Genomic DNA, 18,383 nt, shown 5'->3' with positions numbered 1-18,383 from the left:
AAAAAAAAAATGTTCTGTTCAATATATATTAACGTTTTGATACTTCCACCATGGATAAAATCTCTTATTTGCACATACCAATGCCAATCTCTCAACCTTTACCTGTTAACAATCCTTACACTTGCTGCAGATTAGAGTGAGAAAAAGAAAAGCATCTCAACTTTCAATTTGCAAGTTTGTTTGCATTAAAGTCAGTGAAAATCTGCTAATATTGTTAAGATGCAGCGTGTGCAACATGTTAGTACCATACCTGTACATACACTCGTACATGTCAGGTCAAAAGCCATAGAATGGTGGCAAATATGCCCACTGGACAAAATGTATCTATAGAGGGCAGTAGACCATTTAAACATCGTGGCTATCTTACAGTAACAACTACACAGGAGATGGACACGGCGGACACATAGGATTTGAACCAGCTACTGACAAGAGAGGGCGACAGATCATGCCATTTGCACGCGTACTGATCCATTATCATGTTTCTCCACGTTCTGCGAACGGACGTGTGTTTGTTTTTTTTAGAAGAAGAGAGATATAGAGGAGAAAAAAATATTCTGTCTCATGAATAAAACTGATTACGAAATGTACATAATACCAATACAAAAGACACAGTCATCCAACGGCCGCGACTTGGGACTGGCATGATATCGACACGGGAGGGCGCTGCGCGGCTATTCTGAGTTGGCTTCCGCTTTGTTGTTCTGCGTCGGCGAAACGAAGTGCTGCATCTGCTGCTTCTGAAGTTGGAGCGGCTTTTTGACCTTGTCCGCCTTTCGCCACAGCGTCACTTCCTGTGTGTTCAAGAACACGCATGGCACAAAAAAAGCTGGTGAAGTAACAAGATGAACTAGAGATTGTAATTTGTCATTACTGACAAATTAAGGTGATCCGATTTTTTTTTATCAATGATTCGAGTCCTGATCGCAATAGGCATGACCATACAAGTTTCATCTGTGTTAAGAGACATTTTCCGTGTGATGTTTGGATTCTCATTAAGAAAAGGGAGTCATATCTGCCATCCTTGGTACTAAATTCTGTATACACTAGATAACGAAGATACAGCAACAAATACATGACCTTTGACCCACCTTTACACTCCCAAGATGGCATCTGAGGAAAAAGTGGTTATTTTGTGAAATGATTCTTGCGACATCGTCTATACGTGTGCAAAATATGGGAAAGATAGGACAGGTATTCACCAAGATACAAGATGAAACAGTTATAACCTTTGACCCTAATTTACATACCCAAGATGTTGTCCAATCAAGTAGTTGTAATTTTATGAAATAATGTACGTGACATGAACTAAACATCTGCTAAGTATGGGGGTGATAGGGTATGTTTTTCTTGATTTATTGCAAAGAAAGTTGCAGAAGGAAAGAAATATCTCAATACATCGAAGATAAGCTTAATCCCTCCCATAGAGATAACACGTCATAACGAAAATACAGAAAGAAGTACATATGACCTTTGACCCCACTTTGCACACCCAAGATGGCGTCTGAGCAAAAAGTGGTTATTTTGTGATATGATCCTTGTAACATGGTCTTTACGTGTGCAAAATATGGGAAAGATAGGACATGTATTCACCAAGATACAGGATGAAACATTTATGACCTTTGACCCTAATTTACATACCCAAGATGGTGTCTGATCAAGTAGTTGTTATTTTATGAAATAATGTACGTGACATGAACTAAACATGTGCAAAATATGGGATTGATAGCCATTGTTGTTGTTCATCTATTGCACAGAAAGTAGTAGAAAGAAAGAAAAATAAAGAAAAAATTATGTTATTTTATAGAAATTTGAAGGAGAAGCATAAAAATATCAGAAAAAGATAAAGTTAGGAAGGGAGATTAAGACTAACTAAAGAAAAAGAAGAAAAAAAGTGTTTAAAAAAAAAATTTTTTTAAATATTGGCAGGGGTGAGCCTCGGAACCAGGGACCTTAGGATTACGAGTCGGATGCGCTATGCAATGACCTATTTCATGCTCCATAGGCCCTGTGTATTAAGTAAAATGACGCTGCATCGAAGCCACGTGCCATTTTCAACCAAGTTTTTCGACGTGATGCCGACGTCGTATGAAAAAATGGAGGGCACACTAACGATAGCCCAAAGTCTCACCTACAACATACTAAAATCTGGGAAAAATTCACTGAAGCATAAGTGAGCTAGTGCTCGAGAAAGAGAGTCATGTCAATTTTCACTGCCAGAAAAACTGCTCTCCCATAGAGATAACACGTAAACTGGTCAAATTCTACAAGGATTCATTCAATCCATTTTTACGAGGCGATGACGTCATCCAATCAAAATGATGGTTTTACATTGCGTTTATGAAAGAACATTTCATAAGCTACAACATACTGAAATATAGGAGAAAATTGGCAGAGGATAAGTGAGATACGCTCGAGTGAACTTGTAATTTGATGACGTCATTTTGAAAATTTACTTTTTTTACTTTATTAAGAAATTTGATATCTTTTAATTTTTCCAGCATCGCAAACCCATGAAATGACATGTACATGTACAACTCATCAGCTTTCAGAATATGTAAAGAAAATGAGGGGTCACCGTCCATCCTGACGAGTAAACTCGGGTTTAAAATTGGCAGTTTTTTGGCATTGCTGCACTATATATCGCCATGGACGCGCGCGCGGAATTTCAACTTTGCCGGGCCCGTATGACGTCATATTGAGTCGGATTGACTTGAAACTTGGTAGAAATATTCCTTGACATTTCAGACATCCGATAAGTGTAAAAAAACGGGAAATTTTCATTGCATATGAGCTGTCCGTGCGTATATGTGTGCGCGCGTACGCGTCCGTCCATTTTTTTCAATTTTTCAAAAAATGCTTTAAATGGTCTGAAACGTATGCAAAAAAAATTTGAGCTCGATATGAGCATACAAATATTTCAATGCACGCTTACGCGGACGTCTTAAGAGAAAATATGAATTTTGAGAATATGAGTAGAATGCGCATAACTTGAAATATATGTGACGTAAATTTCATTGAAAAATTCCATTCCATTAATGAGATATGATTGAGAATGTGTTTTCATATAATGACGTCATAGTGACGTCACGGTCGACTGATCACAATGATACATTAGATTTGTCGTCTTTGGGACATGATGCATACATGGTATAAGTTTGAACTTGATAGGCATAGCACTTTCTGAGCTAACCTCTGCACAACTTTTGGGGAGAAATAAAGAAAAAAAAGAAGAAAGAATCCGTACAGATACAGAAGGTGATCCGAGAGGATATTCGGATCACCTAATTCCACAGCATCACCTTTGAAAGAACATTTCACTTCTAATTCAAGTTGACATTAATCCAAATGCAGGAAAACGCTGTTTTTACAAGCTGTCTTACAACGAGGTACTCCTTTCAACAACGTAAATGTGGCGGTTCCGACTTTCCATTTACTGTATTCAACTGGTCTCTCTTTTTTTTCTAGCACGTAATGAGGTAGCAGTTATTTTAGAGAAGGCAAAAATCAGTGGTCCTCGCTACCTTGTTATAATGGGGTTTTCCTGTCTAATACAGTGCAGTAGATAAAGATTTAAAAAGAAAGAATTGAAATGTTCAAGTTCAACACTTCTGTTATTTTTATGTAACAAGACCACCTGGGGAAGAAGTTTCTCCCGTTGAGGACGAGTCCCGAGTATACTTGGGGAAGTGTCTATGGAAACTGCGTGTTGTAGCAAAATCAGTCTATCCTCAATGGGTTAACCCAATGTGCGCCACATTACTTTCCTGTATAATACCACAAATGAGCAAGCTTTGGTGCACAAGATTTTCAATCTCCTTGTAAAGACCAAACAATGAGAATTAAGTGGCTAGTGGCTTGCATACATGTATGGGCATGACTGCTGCTGCCAGCAGGCTAAAACCAGAAATCTTACAATGTGGAGTCAATGGAAGCACAGCCACTGAACTCTACTATTAGTATGGAACGGGGATGTGCAGTACACGCTGAGAGTGGCTGAAAGGCTATTGTGAGGTCAGCGAGCATCACTGTCAGGTGGCGCGCATTTCCAAAGCCACTGAGGCCATTATGAGAATCCAATTCCAACTACAGCGATTCCCATTTCAAAAGTTCGCTGCATCCACTTCTATAAGTACTCTGTTATACACCACAAACAGTGGGGAGCAGAGTCGGCATGTTCGCTTCTTGATGATGGGAACTGAACTCCAGAGTTCAGTGGAATTGGAAGTCTATTGGGAGTCTCAAAATGGCGGACGCCACCTTCTGTGTATTGCACATATACGCCCATTACACTAGTGGAATTCAGTGATGCATAGTGGCTCTCTTTTTGCAAGACAATCCAATCAGTTATGGAAAGACAGTAATCAGCATGCCAATATGCCATACAAAAAGATAACCGACACATTTTTGCATAGCTGGGACTAAGGCACTCACCTGTTGTTTGAAGTACCTCCTCTCTTCTTCATCAACCAAGACAAGGTTTAGGTAGTAGCGCACCGAAAATTTCTTGTTGACATCCCGCATCGTCGGCGTGAGTTCGTATCCCGATAAAAATAGTCTGATTGGTATTGACTCGCCTTGTGTGGATAAGCGAGAGTACGGAGAGAGAGGGGGATAGCAGTGTTTAAAGGGCAAGTCCACCTTCATATACATATGGATTGAGTCAATGCAGCAATATTAGTAGAACACATCAGTGAAAGTTTGGGGAAAATCCGACAATCCGTTCAAAAGTTATAAATTTTTAAAGTATCTGGGCAGTCACTGCTGGATGAGAAGACTACTACAGTGTATGATGTCATATGCATACAACAACATAAAGAAAATATTAAGAGAATTTCACAAAACTTCTCTTTTTGAATAAAGTGCACATTTCTTCAACTTGTTACTGACATATATTAAGGGTAATATCATTCCCCCTGCCTTCTAAAAGAGAGAAGTCAAGTGTTCATTTGTTACGCGAGAAAAGTGAAAATATGTTGAATTTTCTTTATTCTTTCTTTATATCGTTGTACACATGTGACATCACAAGCTATAGTAGTCTTCTCATCCAGTCTTGACTGAGCAGAAACTTCAAATATTCATAACGTTTGAACGGATTGTCCGATTTTCCTCAAACTCTCACTGATGGGTTCTACTAATATTGCTGCATTCACTCAATCCACATGTCTATGAAGGTGAACTTGTCCTTTAAGGAGAATGAAAACCAAACACATACAAATTGTATGTGGGCTGAGTGGATGCAGCAGTATTAGCAGACCACATTAGCTAAGTTTGAGGAAAAACTGGACAATCTGTTCAAAAGTTATGAATTTTTAAAGTTTCAGTATCTCTATCGCTAGGTGAGAAGACTACAACATTACATGACATCACCCATTGATAACCATATAAAGAAAATATGAAGCAAATTCAACATACTTTCATTTTTCTGGCACAATGAAAAAACACTTGTACTTTAAAATATGAAAATCAAAGACAATGGAATGTACCTTTCCCTACACTGAGAATAACTTGCGTGTTTCAATGCTATGTCTTTTGTGAATCACATTAGGCCAAGTAAAAAAAGAAAGTAGTTTCTCGTCCGGGTTTTTTGAGCAAGGCGATGAGGGAGGTCCTTACTATTTGATATCTTACTATTTTTTCGAGGATTGTCAAAATGAAAGTAATATGTGTTTCTCGTCCGGTAATTCTGAGAAAGGTGACGAGAGAGGGCTTTACTATTTTCTATATCCAATTTATGAAATGAAATATCACTCTGGTAGCTGTGTTATGAGAAACCAGGGCCTCATTTCACAAAAGATGGTAGGATGGCAACTCTTGCTGGAATGGCAACTTCCAATAGCAACAGCCAATCAGGAAGCTGGATTTTTGTTGTTGCTATGACAATTGCCATTCCAGCACGAGTTGCTGTCATATCAACTTTTTATGAAATGGGGCCCAGGTCCCAAGTGTATGTCTTGCCTGCACTCTGTGCATTTTCAAACAAATAGATATAATATATACCATACTTGAAATGAAACTTCATGCATGCAGAAGTACATGTTGCTTTTTCTTTCCACTACAGATGTCAAGGGAAAATGACCATCTTAATACAGGCATTTAGTGTTGTAATGGCATTTCTGATACCAGTGTACTTGCAATTCTGATGTATTGTGCTATTAATTGAAACAGGTATAAAACATTCTATCAACAAATGTACGACTGAAATAAATTCCATGATATTCAAAACACTGCTTTATTTATCATTGGTGTTTGTGACTTTTTGTGTCCACACAGCTGGTATGTATCTGCATCTCTTCAGAGCACAATTGTAGCACATTCAACTGGAAACTGGCTTGTACAATTGCAGATGGATGTCAAAATGATACTGATATGGCATTATAGCATTAAACATTTAAAGATGTTTCTTCATGTTCTAAAAAGACATTTGATAATCACTCATCATTTGGATGATGAATGATTGTATCACACTACAGGTGTACGACTCACGGCCGTGTCCGTGAATTTACATCGTAAAGAAAAGTATCCCGCAGAAATACGAGACAAACCAGAATCCGTGGAAAAGTTATTCATTTTGTAGATACACCCATTTAATAATTCTACATTTGCTGGAAAAGCGCATTCATTTTCTCTTCAAAATAGAACAATACATCGCCGTCAGATGCAACGTTACAGAGCAGAGTGTTTGGGCCTCTACACATTCGAATGTGTTCATGCGTGCGTGCAGACAGCTGACAGACCAGGGGGATGGGGACCCTGACAGCTACAGACACGCATACGTGACCGGCACGGCCACACTGCACTGGCACCGTACCTTCCGACACTGCACAGAGTACACATGCACATAGTCAAAATGACATGAAAATGTATACATACAAACTCGATACAATCCTCACAAGCATTATTTTGTACAGTACAATTCATCCGCTTAAAATATGAGAAACGGGGAAAAATACGAACAATGCGCGAAATATGCGTGGAATATCAGCGATTGTTCGCAAAAAAATGTTGCCGCTATCGCGTTCACGACGTGCCGAGTGCGCTGTACATCACAGCCCAGGCCCGCGCGCCCATCCAACTACAGTTCGACTGCTTTATCTCTTTGGTCATTCCTTCTTGCCGAGCTCGCAGTGTGAAATGCATGCGTTATGCATACGCACTACAGAAGCTACAGCTGTACTCCAGCTAAGTAGAGGACGCAAGGCGTAATTAGAAATGAGACATCACGATTGGTAGGTGAATTGTCGATTTTTTTTTTTCGGCGGCCGAAAAAATAGTAAATATCACAAAAGTCGATGCGGCAACTGAAAATCGATGCGGGCGGGGAGCGGGCTGGGACGAGAATTATGAATTTCTTGGTATTTTCAGCGCCATTTTGAAAATAGTAAATAGTAAAAATATCGATGTGGCGGCCAAAATCGATGCGCGCGAGGACGAGAAACTGGTTTCTTTTTTTACTTGGCCTTATCATAATATATTGAAAACTGTATTTTCTTACAAGGGATGAAGAACCCCCCCCATACACACAATGAACATTGGAAAAACATACTAGTAGGTTCCTCTGGAGATGCTTTTGCAAATCCATCAGAGCACTTGCCAACACCAGCAGTGATCTTTATTAACACAAATGTGCCAAAATTAAAGGAGAAAAGTCCCCTTTCGCACACAACAAACAAATATTTGACTGTGTGGGACTGGCCTCACCTCTGACCGGGGCTCCATCCATGATTTCGTACTTTGCGATGGTTTCATTCTCATTGAATGTGTTGGGACCTGTCGACGAAAAGTATAGCAAGAGCATCATTGTTATTACAATCTTCACGAATAGTCATCTTATCATTATAAAAGCCCCTCACTTGGTTCTGTAAACCACCTCACAAAAACAAACAAACTTGAGCAAGGCCAAGCTCCATACTTTTCTCATGCCAAAACGTGCCAAGTTGATTCTGCTCTCTCTGGGAGTGGGGGCTGTACACAATGTATAAAGTCTTGACCGCACCAAGATGCATTTTATCCGCCTGAGCACTGGAAAGACTGGTATCCAGGGAGCCCCAAGATTTTCCATCGCATTGGATTATTAAAGGAATGAAGAATGCTGTCATCAAGCTTTCTTGGAAGACAATCTTGATATTGTAAAAGTAGAAATTTTCACGGTGTGGATATTTTTGCGCATTTCGTGCAACCAGAAACTAGCGCAAAAATAAAAGCACACAAATATTTTTGTTTCCTATACTTTCAAATAATTGATGTCTCGATTCATCAGAATCATAAATACGCAAAATTCATCTCATCCGGTCGAGCATGAAAAATGACTTGCACAAAAATATCCACCTTTGCAGTAATCTTTGAAGATTACTTTTTCTTTTAAATTTAATGGCTTTCAGTTTCCTGTAAATTTTTACTTGCAGCAATCATTTTCACTCATCTTTCAACATTTTCTGGATCCATGCGAAATGTTGTGTGAAAAAAACTTCCCCTTTAACTGTTTTTGCTGCTCCCCATTTTTCATTTTTCCATTCAAGCCAGAGGTGAAGAGACTTTATTTGTGGAAGCATCCCCCTTCTCTCACCTGATCCTGTGGTTTCTCTCTTGATGATGGCAAGCTCCATGTGTTTGATTTTAATTCTCACTAGAAGGAAGTAGATCTTTCCTACGATGACATCTCGCAGATGGTATCTTCAAAGAGCAAACAGAGAGAGAGAGAAAAAAAAATCATGTTAGATACTGTAAACAAAGAATAATTTGTGGTAATTTATTTATCTACTCATTTTCTTTTCTTTTTTCACTATTAAACTAGCACAAATATAGGAAATGCCATTATTCAGGGAGATACAGTAATACAATACATGCAAAGATATTCATTTCCCCATAATTACAAGTTTAAAGCTATGGTCCACTGAAAAAGCGCTTTGTTGCACAAAAAATACAGAATACAGTGATTACAAATCTTAGTGTGCTTTTGTGATAATGAGTAGGACTACTCAGTGCATACTGTATGACTAGTTTAGGAACTTGCATACTATACAGTTGTACATGATCAACATCACATGTATGACATAGGCATAACTACATTGTAGCAAAAGTTCAATTTTACAAAACCTCATAAATATGGGTATTGCATGATGGCCTAACTACTTTGTACATGTATGCATTTGATGTGACTACAGCCAAGAATAGTGCATGTAAGAGTATGCACTGCTTATTATGGTAGACAAAACATGTTTGTCCTATTGATTTCTTATCCAAATATTCATGGTTATATTGCATGCCTGGGCAGCACAAAGATAACAACAAATGTTGCATGGTGCCTTGTCGATTTCTCCCGGTAATATTATGAAAAAAACAAGTCACTACAATGCAATGTTGGATGCTGCCTTGCCCCCTAAGATGGAGCTTTGCACCAGCACAGCTTCACACTGGCAAAAGAAGTCAACATATTTGCTGATAAATCTATAATCCTATCTTCCATGAAAGCCCACCCTGCCAAAGGGTACATTTATTTTTATATTGCACATACTAAGAATCTTGCTACAGGATTGGTCAAGAGCTGATGACATGATAAAGCATAGTTTTGCCCATCACATCACCTGAGAAGAAAGTTCGTTACACTCTATGATGATAGTCATTTTGTTTCGCTGATCTCTTAGTCCACACAGTCCTAACGTGTAATATACACTATAACTTACACTTTTATTCTTATTTCTTTTCTCTCTTTTTTTTTTCATGTACATGTATACTGCAATGTTTACATTTTTTATTTCAAGTGCCCTCTCTGTAAAACAGCTCTATTGTAATGAGAAGGCTGAGTAGGGTCATTCCTCTGTCTTTTCACTAGCATTCACCAATATGTCTCATATATTTCTGTTTTTAAATCAAGTTTTTATGATGAACAATAAAATATAATACAAATACAATACAACTCAAAAATATCCTCTCTGAAATACACATGGTCCTACACAGGCGTTACAAGCTCCAGCAATGAAGTTCAACTTATATTTCTACATTGCACCTTTAACTTCAGCAAATCTGCACATGCAACACATGAATTGTAAATATTGCCCTTGAACTTTGAACCCTTGAGCAAACAGCGACTAGTGTGTGAAGGCATGCTGGTACCTGTGTGTTTCAACATTCTACTTGCAGTTCTCACAGCTGGCATAACCTTTTGTATTTTTTGTTTGACTGTGCACAGTTAGTTTCACAAGCTTGCTGTCCCCACGATTCACCTGAACTTTGATTCTGCTTTTCACTGAGCTCCCATAATTACGCTAACACAACAGTTCAAAGCAGGGTTCGAAATTGGCGATGGTCCGCTGGCCATTGGCCACCCGAAATCACGTCGGACTAGCTAAAAATCGTAAAATTCTGAAGTTACTAGTCCGTCTGGCTAGCCAAAATATTGCTTCAGTGTCAAAATTGATTGTAAGTAGTCCGCCTGGCTAGTTAAAAAAAAAAGTTACGTGCGACCCCTGCAAAGTCAGTAGTGTATTGATTATATACCCTTTCTGGGATACTAATGAAAACTCTTTTAATTGCTCTATAAAACGTAAATGCAAAATTTTGACAATTGTTTGGGGGTTAACACTCGGCTGGCCGAGAGGCATTTGCACATTGGCGGTACCCCGAATTTGAAACCGCGGCATACTCACTTTGATTTGTTGTATTCAAACTCTATGTGAAGACAGTCTTCAATGCCAACTTCCATCTTGATTGACGAGTTGACCTCGGGGTAGTGGGACAGCGTGTGGACGACGAGGTCCATTTCTCTGACCGTGTCTGTCAGGCGCTTTGTGATGGTCACTCGCAGGAAGTACCTGGAATCGTGGGAGAGAAACAGGAATTGCAAATGTAATTTCAGATAATGGGGTTCATTGTTTTCTTTTTCCATTTGGAATAGATGGACAAGGCCAAAATTTCAGAAATCAGAAATTGCACTTGTACAGTTAAAAAGTCAGATATTTAGGTTATAGCTATTTCTTCTAACCATCAGCACATACAATGTACATGTAGGTCAGACTGAAAATGGCAGCTTGGCAGAGATTCTATTTGATAAGAACAATGTTTTTATTAGGAATAGTGCAGTGAAACTTGTATGAATCCCATCTGCCAAACATCTTCCCATATTTTGTTGTAGCCTGATTTGGAGCACTAGAATTGAGGTTTTTGAGGTTTTGCTGTTGACAGTTTCAGTTGTAGGAAGTGGACTTGGTTTGAGTCCGGAATAAGGAAAACTACCAGTAGTTATTCTGGGCACAACGCATTAAAAAAAAGACATACTGTACATAAGGTATAGTCTGTAGCATAAGCATACAAGGCCACACATCAATGCTAAGTTTACATTATGTTCCCAGCAGCTAAGTTTGAAGGAAATGCATTGTGACATGGGATTTTAGTCATTCTTTAAATTTTCTGATTGTATGTTTTTGCCTTCTTCTTCCACAGCTTGATCTTCTATCTTTTTATTCGTAGATGCAGTACCAGTAATGTGTTGGTTATCCCGTAGTGAACTTTGACCTATAAGCTTGTCATCCACACCATGACTGCCATGGATTTTTTTTTTTGGACAATTTTTATTTTGACAATTTCTTCTCTCTTTTTTGTACAATTTCTTCTTCTTTTTTTTTGGATTATTATTTATTTATTTTGGGGGGGACAATTTTTTTTTTATTTTTTGGTCTCGGCATGCTTTCTTAATGCTTTTAAGAATAAGCTGGACGAGCATTGGAAGAACTGTGTATTTGATTTCGAGTACGTATATATAGTGCTACGTATACATCCTTGGTCTCAAACAGTTTTCACCCCTCCCTGCCATGTGTACAAACTCTGTAGGTCCCATGGATTTTTTTTTTTGTTTAAATGAGATTAGCTCCTGGCTATATTAATTGGAAGGATCAAGAGCAGCCGAGGATACAATCCTTATCAATGAACAGGCTCTGACCTACAGCATCACTCCGGAAAAGTAAAGTAAAGTAAAGTAAGTAAGATTTTAAAAATTTGCCCCATCATCTATGGCACAGCCTGCTACATTTACCCATGGAGTTCCCTCGCCTTGTTTCAGTTCCATCCTGTTTTATCCACAGAGGCCTGAAACAAGACTGTCATGGCTGTCAGGAACATAATGTAAACTAAGCAAGAATAGGAGCTGCCTATCATGTGTCATGTTGGGACCATGCCAATAACCAATGAATATTCCATGCCACATAGATATCACTTCCTTCCTCAAAATTAACCCCTAGTGTGCTGTGAGTGTCATTTGGCACAGAAAACCCTACAGCCTCATACACAGTATCCAAAGTCCCTGGTACAGAAAGAGTTACGACATTTCACTGAAGGAGAAGTCCTGAATGCCTGGGGGTGTTTCATAAAGCTGTTCTGAAAGTTATGGACGACTTAAGAACGACTGGAACACATTCTGATGTGCTATACTTAACAGAATGTCAATAATTCAGCACAAGAACTGATCACCAGTCGTCTTTAAGTCGTTTGTAACTTTACGAACAGCTTTATGAAACACCCCCCTGCTTTCACTTCCTCCACTTCATGTTGCCCATAACCAAAAGCTTTGGGAAAGAGACGTCCCAATGCAGAAACAATGGCATAAGCACACCACTATTACAATTGTTTATCTTCTTTAACTCTTTCATACACTGGCATTGACTCTTGTGTCTCGAAGGCCCGAATTCACGATGGTGGTACAATCTTGTCCATGGTTTAAATCATGGACAGGATTGTACCACCTTAGTGAATTCGGGCCATAAAGATTTAGATCCTGCATTTGCTCCTACACACATATCCTATGAATCAAAGTCTCCGGAATAGACGTCACAAGCAAGGCCCAAAAATGGATGTCTGAAAGAGACGGACGCTCACCGTAACCTGACGTTGGCTCCCGTATAAGACTCGTACGGCTTCTCCACGTTGAGGAACTCAAAGGGATAGCTAGTGGATTGGGTCAGTTCTCCTGGTCTAGCCAGCTCCTTGACCAGTGAGGTGAACTCATGGTGGTTACCTCTGTCATAGTACAACTCTGACATGCCACGGGGAAAGAACGCACACAGGGTAGATATTCTTACCACGTTATAGAAGTGATAGAGCCAACAAATTGTTATATGTAGAGTAATTATCCCAGTTTGTGACTGGGAGCATATTTGTGGCAGGGGCAGTTTCATTTGAATAAAGAAAACAGCTAAAGAGGGTGGAGTGTGCTTGGTCCCACTTCAGAACAAAAGCGGGTGCTACTAAGTGTTATGGGAAGTGAGGGTACACTTTTATACTCCTGATTGGGCCTTTTCATCAATGAAAGAAAACCGCCCCTCCCACAAACGGGGATCCTGTCTCAAACAGGGATGACTACTATACATTGTATTTGCCCAATCACTGCTCCTACTACCTTAATGTCATACACAGTTCTTCAGTTTTCAAAGTTTGTCAACTGAATTGAATTAAAATGGCTATCACAATTTGTGCAACCTCAAAAATGAAATTCTCCTTTTCCTTTCTCTATTTACCAACAAAATGGCTCATTAATATTATTTCAAGTTCTATAAAAGAATACATGACCTACAAATTGGATCTATTTTGACATAATTAATGCCTTATAGAAAACTTTGAAAACACTTCATTTCAAAAAATATGAAATACTCCTTTGCTCCATTTCAAACAGAAATAAGAGCTTTAAAAAATCAGACTTTTAAAAGCAACAACACAGTAACGTCACTAACAGACATCGATACCTAAAGGTGTCCATTGAACAATATTTTTGACATTTTCACAATATCAAAATATATCGTCAAAAATGTCTGCAATATTTATCAAATTCTGTTACGTGTAATTTGCACTTTTATCTTGCATATCTATGTAATAATGCAATATCAGCTTTTCTCTTTAAAGGTACATTCTCCTCTGGAGGTTTACTCACCTATTTGGCCAACAAATTCGATGCGAATACCTTGGTGTTCCAATTTCTTGCCTTTCAATGTCACGTTGACCTGGTACAACGAAAAAATATAAAATTACGCAATTACTGTTAACATAGGAATATTCATGACACATTAGATTTTGTGGATTTTGCGCTACTCCTAGCAAGCCCAAATTCTGGAACTGGTGACAATATCTTCACAATTTTTTAATGTACAATTTGAACGGGTTGAATTGTAAGCTTTGTTAGCCGGTAGATACTTCTACAGTATTTAGGACAATGAATAGCCAACTGTGTTTGATGAGCATGTGCACGTCCTACTTTTAATTAGAGTGCATGTGTGCCTACTAGGATTTTTCTGTGCATAAGATACATATAAATGGATTATTTGTGTGTATGATACGATGTAAAATAAAATGTGTGTACCCTTTTGAAAAAAAAAAAAACCAAAAACAAGACAAAGTCCATCACTGGCTTACCCGTCCAGTCAGGCTCTCGCCGTCGTAGAACAGAAAGAGTTTTTCCTTCCTGCCATCGTCCGTCTTTATCTCCGCCTGTTTTCTCGTGGCTGCGTCATCGAGGACGATGTCGATTTCGGCTCCTTGACCAAGCCCAAAGAAGCTCTGTGTGGAAAAAAGCATCGACAAATAATATCTTTAACCCGCTGAGGACGAGGCCCGAGTATACTTGGCAGGGGTCTATGGGAAATGCGTGTCGTAGCAAAATCAGTCCATCCTCAATGGGTTTTATGTGTGGGAACCTGCTGTGTTTAATGCATGGGGGAGGGTGGCTTGGGAGAGGTCAAGTTTGAAATGTGCTCTATTTTTAGTCAGTGTGTGCTGAGAGTGTCAAGAGGAATAAGAAGAGTCCTCTCTGGGCTGGGCGGAGCGATGAGCCTGCATGCGCCGCATGCTTGTACAGTGTACGAGTAAATAACCTGTACTAGGGTGTCTGGAGCATTTTTGTAACTTTTGAAATTCTGTGAGAAACGAATTGTGAATTATTTCATATGAAAGAGAATTACATCATTAAGACATATTTCAAATTTCATGGCGAAATGATGTTTCTATCTTGAGAAATTTAACTTTGAAATCACAGCAATATCACCCCCTTTTTTTACGAGCACGCATGAAAATGTGACCCAAATCATGTTCGCAAACAACGCCGAAAAGCTGCATTCGCGTGTGGATCCCCAGCGATCAGATAATGAGCGTACAGCGGTTAGAAAATATGCGTAAACAAGCGCAGAAGCCACTCCCCCTATGTGTTGTCATACCCTGTGTGCGCTGCGTGCGTACGTACGTGCTCGGTATTCAGTTTACATTCGATTAACATGTACCGTATTGAGCGCCCTACAACACGTACGAACCCCGCGTATGTATGCAGGCGCAGCTGCGCTAGCTAGCAGCAGCTAGGCAGCCCCGCCGGTAAAATTCGGGGAGCCGAGCAGCCAGAAAGCATCGTGATTGTAGGCCAGGGCAGCCGGCATGGCGAGCATGGTTCGAAGAAATATGCTGTCGATTGTCGAGAGCAGGTGCACGCAGCTCGCGTGAAATGTACAAGCTACAACCTCTACAGCCACAGGCTTGGAATTGATGCCACATTACCACTATTCGTACATGCAAAAATGGCCAAATAAGAGTCTTCTGAAATCTTTTCCACGCCCTTTTTGTCGATCGGGTGTTCGTAATACACCGCCTGCCGCTACCACCACAGCCTACTTCGTTCGCACTTGGCTAAGCGGACATAATTTATTGATTGTATTCACAACCGACTTCTCGGCTTAGTGCCAGTGACTCGAGCATTGCGAGTGCACTTTCGAAATATAAATGAACAACGATAAGATCATAACCAATCCACAAGTAAACTTATAATAGTAGACAGAAATTTAGTAGAGTCTGGTTGTTTTGCAAGACGTACGTGATTTGTGAGCGTGACTGTATCCGATATGTACAGTACAGATCAGAGTGCATGCTATGTGTGATGCGTGTTGTAGGAGCTATCGCAAGCGACAGCCCAGTTTCCTGCCTCGTGATATGCACATCATACACAACACATACACACACACGTAGTGACACACACATTTGTGTAGCTCTTTGCTGGCAGCATCTAGCGCGCGCCGCATGCACACGCAATACATCCCCATACTAGTACTCCGCAGAGGCCATGTGGTTTTAGACGGCGATGCGTAATCAAATTTACATATGCATTAGCCCCTTCGCGCGAAGTTACTATGGATTCTTGCATACGAAGCCCCGCCTAAAACGTTCGCTGTGACCAAAAAATTATTGCAAGGGGTATCTTCAAGGCGATATCCCCACACCTAGGCGAGGAGCTAGCGAAAAACTAGCGGCACCATCGGATTCAGCATGTCCTCAACTACTAGTGTGCCTCCCGGCGATACACATACCGAAGCAGACGCTGAGATATGGGGATAGATGTGCTTCTATCGATTTTTACATCAATTTATCGTCGGATTCATGTACCGCCGTTCTGATAGGATATGGAGAAAAACTTCCTCTTTCATATGATACCAAATTTGTCAGGATTCGTTAATGGCATGGTCTGGGGATTTGGCAATAAAGGCGAAATTTGGCTCAAAAATGCTGGGTCAAAACAGCGTAGGCGCGCGGCTCCACTGCATTCTATTGGACTTGCGTGTTATAAGATAGGGGCGCGTTTTGGTCGAGGGTTCGCAGTGCGCGATCAGACACCCTACCTGTACCAAGGTTCGACCTCCCCGTGCCAAAATCCCGACCCGCTGCATCCAGCGCAGACAGCATGCAAGCCATGCAAGCTGCGGGATTTTCAGAGCAAGCTTGTGCACACACGGGTAGAGATTTTTGTACACAGCGTTTTTAATTGCATGGCTTGTGTGCTGTCTGCGCTGGATGCAGTGGGACGCCTGCACAAAAGGTGCCGAAAGGCTGGTGGATGGCGTAATTCATGAAAAAAGTGAACCAGGAATCCCAATATAGTACAAAGTGATTAGTTTGCTGACAAATTTGAATACCCACTTACTCTATTTAAATAGTGTGGAATAGTAATTTGCAATATTTATGCACAAGATCAGGTTAGTTCTGATTTTATTTTTCTCTTTACGAATATTTGTAAAATGATGTTAGACTTCACTTTCGTGGGTTGATTCCTGCATGAAGAGGCCAGAGTGGCAGAAAAAAGCACCGGAAATTCCGAGTTGGATCAGGTCAATAGGTGCAGCAGCCCTGCATAGAGCGAACCTGCTGGCACCCGTGTTTTGGTGGGCCGCTGCACATCGGTTGATTAAAACTCAATTTTTGTCAAAAGAAGCAGACAAATTTTTTACTTCTTTTCATCATGGAGAGTGGACATGTGTTTGTAACAAAAAATCACTGTGTGAAGTTGCGACATTTTATTTGTCAGATGTGAGATGGATGACTCCTGCCATAGGCCATTTTTGGTAATAACACAAATACGCAATAGAAGTTGAGCTGTTAATTGTATTAGAAGGGTAACAGCGCTGGACAATTGCTTGATTGGAAAGAGAGCAGCAAGAGATAACTCTACCTGATCGATGAACAGGCTCTGTCCTACACCATCGTTCCGGAAAAGTTAAGTAAGTAAGTAAAGAAGTGAACAGGGTCTACGTCAGGGGGCCTCACACTGTACAGTCACATGACTGAGTGATGAGCATCCCGTGGATCCCAGCCATGAACACGAGGCGGAGAATGGATCCGTATGAGCAGGAGCACCCCTCATCGCTCATGAGCGGGTTCCTTGGACTGACATTAGGGCCCTAAAGTGCATGATTGCTTTTAAGACCTTACGGGGGAAATGTGGCCAATGTGGCCTTGACCAGCATGACCAGTGGCAGTGCCACACAGTCACAGGGAAGAACCAGGTTGAAGAAGACACGACCACCACCAGTGACATACCATACACCATGCACCACCACCGTACCGACGAACATCCCCATCACATCACACACACCTTGCACCGCACCACATACAACACACTGTACGACGAATATGGAATAATCACCACGGCATAAGTCGATATTCGGTCACCTTTTCGGTACTCCTGACTCGAAGTTCCACAATTACAGGTACAATTATAATGTTGCTCCCGGACTTACCATTTTGTTTGATGAAAAACACTTTTCCTAGGCGGGGAAACAGTCCTTCTGGCAACCGTATTTTCAGTCCTTTTCCGTGAACTGTCCTCAGAAAATGGGTGGATATTCACTGGTCACGCGAAAGGCATAGGGAGACTGAAGTCACGCTTTAGTGATGTTCGTAGGTCAAGCTGCTCAACAAACTTTATCCACAAAATTATTGTGCACCAGTCTCTATCTATTTCTCGCGAACATCGATAGCGCCATCTCCGTTGGAAAATAAAAGCAGAAAGCTGATAAGACGCCAATAACATTGTGTTGATGCCCCACAGATGCCCTTAATTTGCCAACAATCACAAACCGCAATACTACTCGCCA

The 18,383-nt window shown here is 40.4% G+C and overlaps 1 protein-coding gene across 1 annotated transcript; it reads right to left on the bottom strand.

The window, feature by feature from the left end:
- Positions 1–463: 463 nt before the first annotated feature.
- Positions 464–18,137, bottom strand: LOC139712212 (vacuolar protein sorting-associated protein 26B-like). The gene is made up of 9 exons (XM_071624049.1): positions 18,027–18,137; positions 14,392–14,535; positions 13,913–13,982; positions 12,865–13,021; positions 10,644–10,808; positions 8,564–8,670; positions 7,699–7,767; positions 4,432–4,574; positions 464–791 (listed from the first exon to the last, which is right to left on the bottom strand). The coding sequence occupies exons 1-9, from the start codon at positions 18,027–18,029 to the stop codon at positions 672–674; spliced, it is 978 nt and encodes a 325-aa protein (XP_071480150.1). The 5' UTR covers positions 18,030–18,137; the 3' UTR covers positions 464–671.
- Between the last annotated feature and the right edge of the window lie 246 nt (positions 18,138–18,383).

This window comes from Diadema antillarum, unplaced genomic scaffold (genome assembly GCF_040938485.1).
Source record: "Diadema antillarum isolate AM-2024a unplaced genomic scaffold, OU_Dant_1.0 seq00001773_RagTag, whole genome shotgun sequence".
NCBI classification, from domain to species: domain Eukaryota; kingdom Metazoa; phylum Echinodermata; class Echinoidea; order Diadematoida; family Diadematidae; genus Diadema; species Diadema antillarum.
This window is presented reverse-complemented; position numbering and strand designations above follow the sequence as displayed.